Here is a 7,534-nt window from a genome sequence, read left to right as displayed (position 1 = left end):
TTTTTATTCAATTTAAATTCTTATCTTCTTGTTATCCTTTTTTCTTATCAAAATGAGAGAAAGTAAAACATATTTGAAAAAGAAAGTTGAAATATGTAAGAAGTTGTGTTGAAAATTTGAAGAAAAATAGCAAAATTGAAGGTAGAGAAAATGGAGAAGAAATGCATGTGAAGTAGGTTATGGAAGAGAATAAATTTAAATGATCATCTGAATTTGGGGCATTATTTTATACTAGTCCTAAGGCTCATGAAATAAGTTAAACAAACGGTTTTTAAACTCAGAAAGATCGTTATATTAATATGGAATCTTTAGTATTGAAATATAATCCCAAAAATTTAGAAAAATGTACAAATTGTAGGAATTAAAATCATATCAAATTATTTAAATGACCATCAAGGTAAATTAAAAGGACATGAAACTGTTATATGAAGATAATACTATAAATAACAGAAAATAAAAGGGAGGTACATAATCTCATATACTCGTTATCTCTTTATTCTGATTTATACAGTTAATATATATTATTAATGTAAATAATATGATCTGCAAAAAAAAAAGAAACATTATTATCGGTGGCTGAACTGCAGTAAAATTATATTATTAATCAATTAGAAATATTTATTAATTATTACTGATAGTTTAAATGTTTGTAACTATAATTTATTTTCTTTAATTTAATTTTGGTAAATCTTATTACCAATGAATAAGATGTTGCTAATACAAATTTATTTTATCAATGATTTTGAACTATCAGTAATATTTATGAAAATTACTTATGAGATTTTTTTACGTTGACTGTCGTTAAAAGTAATTTTTAACACTTTAATCATGGATAAATGATACGATATTGTATTAAAAAATATAAAAATTATATAAAAATTAAAGAGAATAGAATAGAGATTTTTTAGGATCAAGAAAGGAATTAGAATTTTCAATTACATTATGCGTATCGACACTATTATCTCATAGTCTTATTTATGACATAATTTTTTAATTGAGTTACAGGCTTAATACTAATTCTAACGTTACTCTTCTCTTTAAAAACAACCTTACCCTTAAATTTATAACATAATTCTTTAATTAAATTATAAATTTAATACTAATCTTAACAAGTCACCAAAAAAAAAATACTAATCTTAACAATAAAGCCATCGTTAATAACAAATATTCTTGTAGTAGCGAATCTTTTTAAAGAGCTAATAATAGCCTATATTCATTTATATAATTTAAAAAATTGCAATGCAAGTACACACGTAATGATTTTTTCTTTTCTTTTCTTAATTGGTGATATATATCGAGTCTCAATTCATAATAAGAAACTTTACTTGCCTATAAAAAATTAAAAACAAGTCAAGTCCAATACTGTACTCAACAATGATGTCGTCCCTTTTGGTTTCCTATGATTCTAAAGTTTAATAAAGCTTACAAGAAATTTACAAGTGGGGAAAAGCCGAAAAGGACATCAATATATATCAACTTGTATATGAGATGTCAAAATCTTGGTGTGATTTTCGATCAATTTCGGAATTGAATAATGATAGGATAACTTGTATTTTATTCATTTTTATTTGTGATTTATTATCTTGTTAATAATATAAGTTTCAGAACATAGTATTATGGAATAGAGTGTAATTATATTTTGTTTTATAATAAAATAAAAGACGGGAAAGAAAATACCAATAAATTGTGTTATTTTTATTTAGTTTACATGCAATTTACACTTCAAAACTTTTATGGTAATTTAGGTGGATACTACCAGGAAACTGAGTAAAAATGCTTTTGAATGAAGTACTGTGATGACCAAGCAATGAAAATATGATATATAACTTTTTTTTAGTTAAATTTGATTTTTTGGTGAACGAAAAATGGTTAAATTAAGAATCTAGGATTGAGTAAATCAATTGAATCAACTGATTTTTTATTAAGGGTGTTTTTGTTATTAACTGTTTTATTTTATTTCTAAAAAATTGGTTGATTTAGCTTGTTTAGTCATTCTCAATTCAATTTTTTTTGTTAAAAAAATTAACTTAAATTTGACCAACAATAAATTAAAGAAAACTACTTCAATAAAGATACTAAAAATATTTTTTTAAAAGATATTTACATGTATCATGATATTATTGGATATATTTATTAAACTGATTAATAATTTATTTTTTAATAAACCAGAACAAAATCGGTTTATTATAGCAATAATAATAAATCCAATTGTCCGCACCATAATTATTAGATCCAATTTGATCTGATCGATTTATACAATCTAAATCGAATCATGTCTAAATTTTTTGATAAAAAGACAAATATATCCTTGATTTTTGTTTTAGAAAAAACAAAAAAATCATGATCCAATAGGTTATGTAAATTAGTCGGTTCGACCGGATCGAATATTAATTAAATTTATTGTTATCGTTATAAAAAAAATCAATTTTATTCTAATTTGTTAAAAAATTTAAAAATAATTGATTCATTAATACGTCCAATAATAATAAAACACATAAATATTAAAAAAAAAACGTTTTATGCCTCTTTATAGAAGCATCCTCCTAAATTAAAACCACATCTTACATATCATTTTTCATTGCTTAGTCATAACATTTCGTCCAAAATTATTTTGCCTTCACTTCATTAGAGAACACTACAGTAATTTAACACATTGAGGTTGTCAAATGGTGCAAAGGAATTTAAAAAAAATATTTTAAAGACAATAAAAATCATCTAAATCAATTTAAAATTATTTTATTTTATATTTATTAATTATTACAATAATAAATTAAATAAATAATATTAAATATAATAAATATATAATTATAAATATTACATGACTGGAATTATAAATATTAAATTAAATTAAATTAAGTAATTTTAGAATATTTTCTTCTTAGCATTACCGATAAATTAGAATATATTTTTCTAGTTTTTCTTTAAAAAATTATTTTTATTAAGAAGCGGTTTAATTTGCAAATAAAACATCAATAATGGGTGGATGATTTTGAAGAGGTTGGAAGGACATTGATGGAATTTTTTTTCTTTTTGGTATTATTTAAGAATTTCAAAGTGTCAAAATGCACTAGTCACCAAAAAAAAAAAGTGTCAAAATGCACATTTTACATGTTCAAAATATAAATTGAATACAAAACAAAATTAAGTGAGGTTATTTACATTTTTCACTAATAAAAAAGTGATAAAATAAAATTCAATTTAAAAATTTATGGTAACCCACTTCATCTATAAATACACATACACAAACACAAATCAATAAAGCACACATAAAATCAAAGCTTGTTCAACAACTTGAACTAAAAAAAAAAAAAGAAGATCATGAAGAAACTAGAAGTGGAAGTAACCTCCAAAGAAATTATCAAACCTTCTTCTCCAACTCCAAACCACCTTCGATGTTACCAACTCTCTTTTCTTGATCAAATCTCTCCCATGGTCTACAACCCCACCGTTCTCTTCTACTCTCTCGACCAAATCACCCAATTCAACTTCAATGCGACCACCACCACCATCTCCAACCACCTCAAGAAATCTCTCTCCCTTGCCCTAACCCATTTCTACCCTCTTGCAGGGCGGCTCGACGGTGGCAAAGGTTTCGTCAACTGTGCCGACGACGGCGTACCTTACATAGAAACAACAGTGAAGAATTGCAAGCTTGCTGAAGTTACTCATAATCCAATTCCTGGTATTAGAGATATTATATAGTTAGTATCTAGCTATTAGATGTTTTTAAATTAGCAGTCAAGAAATTGATAGTTATTAAATGATTTGACTAATTTGACTAAATTTTTATCTAATAATTTTCAACTATCAATTTTACGTAAAATAACTATATGTAAATTTTCACGATTCAAATTTATTACTAATTGGTTTCTTTTTGGACTAAAATGAAGTTACTATCTACGTAATTTGATAGTTTGATACTTCGATGCACGCATGTCGCCTTATACATATGTTGGGATATTTAATTAAGTATTACTATGTTAATAAACATAGCAACTTTTAAAATTATTAGACTCGTAAACTATAATCATATGTCTTTACTAAAGCTTCTGAAAATTTTCTTAGTATATGTATTTGTGTAAATTTTTTAGATTGGGTAAACTATATCATGGACTAACTATTCTAACAAAAATAATCTCAAAGATACAAATAATAAATAATTGAATAAGCCTCTAATAATTTAAAAAAGGACAAAAATAATAAAAGAATATTTTTTATAAATGATAAAGTAATTTTGTATATATAGTTAGCAAATAACATATGCATTATCTAAATTTTTTTAGAAATGTTTGCATAATTATTTAGAAATTGTATAGACAAAACGGATCAAATTTGATCTTTATAATTTTTCATTAAAAAAAATCAATCTTTCAATGTGTATTTTACTATTTTTGTATTTTAAATTTCAATGTATATTTTATGTTAGTAGTTTGATTTAGTAGTTAATTTTTTGTATACCTGCAGATATAATTAATGTAATATAAAATTATTTTTATCATATTTTAAAATTTTTTAAAATTTATTTATTGTTTATACCTTTTAAAATGGAGTTCTTTAATACTGAATTTGACCATCCAATTTGATCTTTAAAATTTCAATAGACTTAAATTGGATCTTGAAATTTATAATCGTAAATTACATTAATCTTTTAGCTAATTTCCGTTTATGACGTGTTGATTTGATACATTAATCTGTTGTGATTTAGATTTTTTGTCTAACTTTCATGGAGCTTAGAAACAACTGTTGTTTTCAAAACTACAAAATTTTTAAATTGAATTTATTATTGTCATCTTTGTGAGGAGGATGTTAAAGAGTCAATCAAGCTTCTAAAAGATCTACATAATATGAAATCTAAGTGAAGAATCCAAATGTTAGTAAGTTAACCTGTAAAATTAACACGCCATTTACATAAATCAGAGTTCAAGAGCTAATAAGAGTTACTATTATAAATTTTAGGAGCCGACTTGAGTCAATTATAATTTTAGGGATCAATTTAAATCCGATCTTAAATTTGAAGAATCAAGTTGAATATTAACTCTTTTAAAAAGATATTTTTTCTTATTCTAATCAAATTCCACCTTTAATAATCTCTCAATGTAAAAAGTTTTCTATGTACACTTTGATCATCTGTTACCATATATGAATTTAAACACCAGGAGAACTGAACCATCTGGTTCCATTCAAACTGGACGACATAACCAACATCATATTCGGAGTACAGCTGAACGTTTTCGACTGCGGCGGCATTGCAATCGGCGCGTGTCTTTCCCACCAAATCGCCGACGCCTTATCCTTCTTCAACTTCCTTAATCATTGGGCTTCCATTGCCACCAAAAAACGCAATCCACCAACTCCACAGTTTCTTTCATCAAAGCTTTTCCCACCGATAAACATCTCCGGCTTCGATCCAAGAAGCGGCATAACGACGGAGAACGTGGCGTGCAAGTTATTCTTGTTTGATTCAAGTGTTGTTGAAACCCTAAGGGAAAATTACGCAATGGAAAACAATAATGATGGGGAGAGAAAACCAACTCGTGTTGAGGCTTTATCTGCGTTCATTTGGGGCCGTTATGTGGCGGTTACAACAGAATGTAATGAAGATCCTAAGAAGAAGAAGAAGAGGAGAATGCATGCTGTGGTCCATGCTGTGAATCTAAGGCCCAAGATGGAACCGCCGTTGCCGGAAGATTCGTTTGGAAACTACTACCGAATCACCATGACGATTCCATCTTTGAATGCTCAACAAAAGTGTTATGGACTAGTGAAGCAGGTAATGTGAATTGCACTTATACATTTTGGTGGAAGTGGAGGCGACTTCACATGAAATTGATATTTTGAGGGCTGCTGGTCATATATAATAAAAAAATAAATTCATATAGAATTTATAAATTTTTATCAATATTTTTAATAATTAGACCAATTTTTTTAATTTAATAATTCAATAACATATTTTTAGTTTATATTTTAAAATATTATTAATTTCTGTCTAAAAAGAATAAATGTTATTGATCTATTATTTTTATATTTTAAATGGTCAAAGACAAACACAATAAGCAAAAATGCAAAATAAAATGTGAGAGAAGTATGGTATAATTTGTGGCTTTTTTTAGCTAGTCAACATCTTCAAATCCCTCATAATAAGTAATTATCAACAATTTATATCCCATTTCAAAAATACCACGTATATATTAAAAATTATTTAGCTATTAAATTAATTGTAATATATTTATGTATAAATATATATATATATATATTATTTAGTTTAATTTTAATATATATTTTAAATTTTAACATATACTAATAACTAATTTTATAGTTAAATTTTAATGTGCACCTAACATAATTTTTTTTATTACTAATAATATAAACTTAAATCCTAAAATTATAGCAATTATAACTATATGCTATGGAAAAAAATATGGTAATTCCTCATGGGATATATTCTCTTTGGTTCTATATATATGACTATATGGGACGTAGCTTCTATTTATTTATTAGTAAGATTTATTTTTCAGGTGAGGGATGAAATAAAGAAGATTGACAAGGAATACATTAGAAAACTTCAAGAGGGAAATGAGCATTTGGATTTCCTTAAGGATAGTTCAGAAAGGGTGCTTGTGAAGGGAGAATTCGTTTCATTTAGCTTCACAAGTCTATGTAGGTTTCCTCTCTATGATGCTGATTTTGGTTGGGGAAAACCAACATGGGTAGGTTCACCTGCCTTAACTTTTAAGAATCTTGTTGTGTTTTGTGACACTAAGAATGGCGGTGGCATTGAAGCCTACGTTAGCTTGAAGATGGAAGACATGGAAAAATTTGAAGCAGATAAGGAGTTGCTTGCTTGTGTCAACAAAAATAAGCCATAGAGTAACTACCTGACCCTCTAAGTTAATCTTTGAAAAGTTATAACTATAAATTAAATTTGTCATCCCGTTTATACATGGAATACTCTTATAAAAATGTTTAAAATAACTTTTTTTAAGTTATTGACGTGTTATTCTATAATTGGTTGTTTATTAAAAATTGATTAATGGAATCTGTTTTCAAATCAAATATTTTAAATTTGGTTTGACTCATTCGAATTTGTCCGGTTTATATAAATTGGTCTAGATGTTTTTTTTAAATGTCTGAAAAACAAAAATTAAAAATATATTTGTCTTTATAAGAAAAAATTTAAATATTATTCGGTTCAAATTAGGTAAGTCGATCAAATTAAATCAGATTTAATAATTATAATATAGATAATTGAGTTTATTATTATTGTTATAATAAACCGATTTTGTTTTGATTTATTAAAAAATATATTATTAACCAATTTAATAAAAATGTCCAATAATATTATAACATATGTAAACATATTTAAAAAAAATATATTTAGTGTCTTTATTAAAATAGTCTCCTCTATATATATATATCCTTGGATATTTAAACCAAACATTATTCATTGCTATATTATTATCGAATTAGCCTAGAACATTTACCAAGTTGTTGAAAAAAAATGAGCAAAAGTTACCGCCTCAAATTTCACCACCAA

At 25.7% G+C, this 7,534-nt stretch overlaps 1 protein-coding gene across 1 annotated transcript; it reads left to right on the top strand.

Moving 5' to 3' along the window:
- The first annotated feature begins 3,272 nt into the window (after positions 1-3,272).
- LOC107468945 (stemmadenine O-acetyltransferase) lies at positions 3,273-6,982 on the top strand. Its single transcript, XM_016088324.3, has 3 exons — positions 3,273-3,682; positions 5,157-5,770; positions 6,516-6,982. Exons 1-3 carry the CDS (start codon positions 3,319-3,321, stop codon positions 6,864-6,866), a joined length of 1,329 nt encoding a protein of 442 aa, XP_015943810.1. The 5' UTR covers positions 3,273-3,318; the 3' UTR covers positions 6,867-6,982.
- The last annotated feature ends 552 nt before the right edge of the window (positions 6,983-7,534 follow it).

The sequence above is a fragment of the Arachis duranensis genome, chromosome 10 (assembly GCF_000817695.3).
Source record: "Arachis duranensis cultivar V14167 chromosome 10, aradu.V14167.gnm2.J7QH, whole genome shotgun sequence".
NCBI classification, from domain to species: domain Eukaryota; kingdom Viridiplantae; phylum Streptophyta; class Magnoliopsida; order Fabales; family Fabaceae; genus Arachis; species Arachis duranensis.
This window is presented reverse-complemented; position numbering and strand designations above follow the sequence as displayed.

Excerpts from the sequence above, each read along its gene's own strand:
- LOC107468945 (XM_016088324.3), top strand. The coding sequence starts at position 3,319 with ATGAAGAAACTAGAAGTGGAAGTAACCTCCAAAGAAATTATCAAACCT. Across the intron at positions 3,683-5,156 it reads TACTCATAATCCAATTCCTG|GAGAACTGAACCATCTGGTT; the intron begins GTATTAGAGATA and ends TTTAAACACCAG. Across the intron at positions 5,771-6,515 it reads GTTATGGACTAGTGAAGCAG|GTGAGGGATGAAATAAAGAA; the intron begins GTAATGTGAATT and ends TTTATTTTTCAG.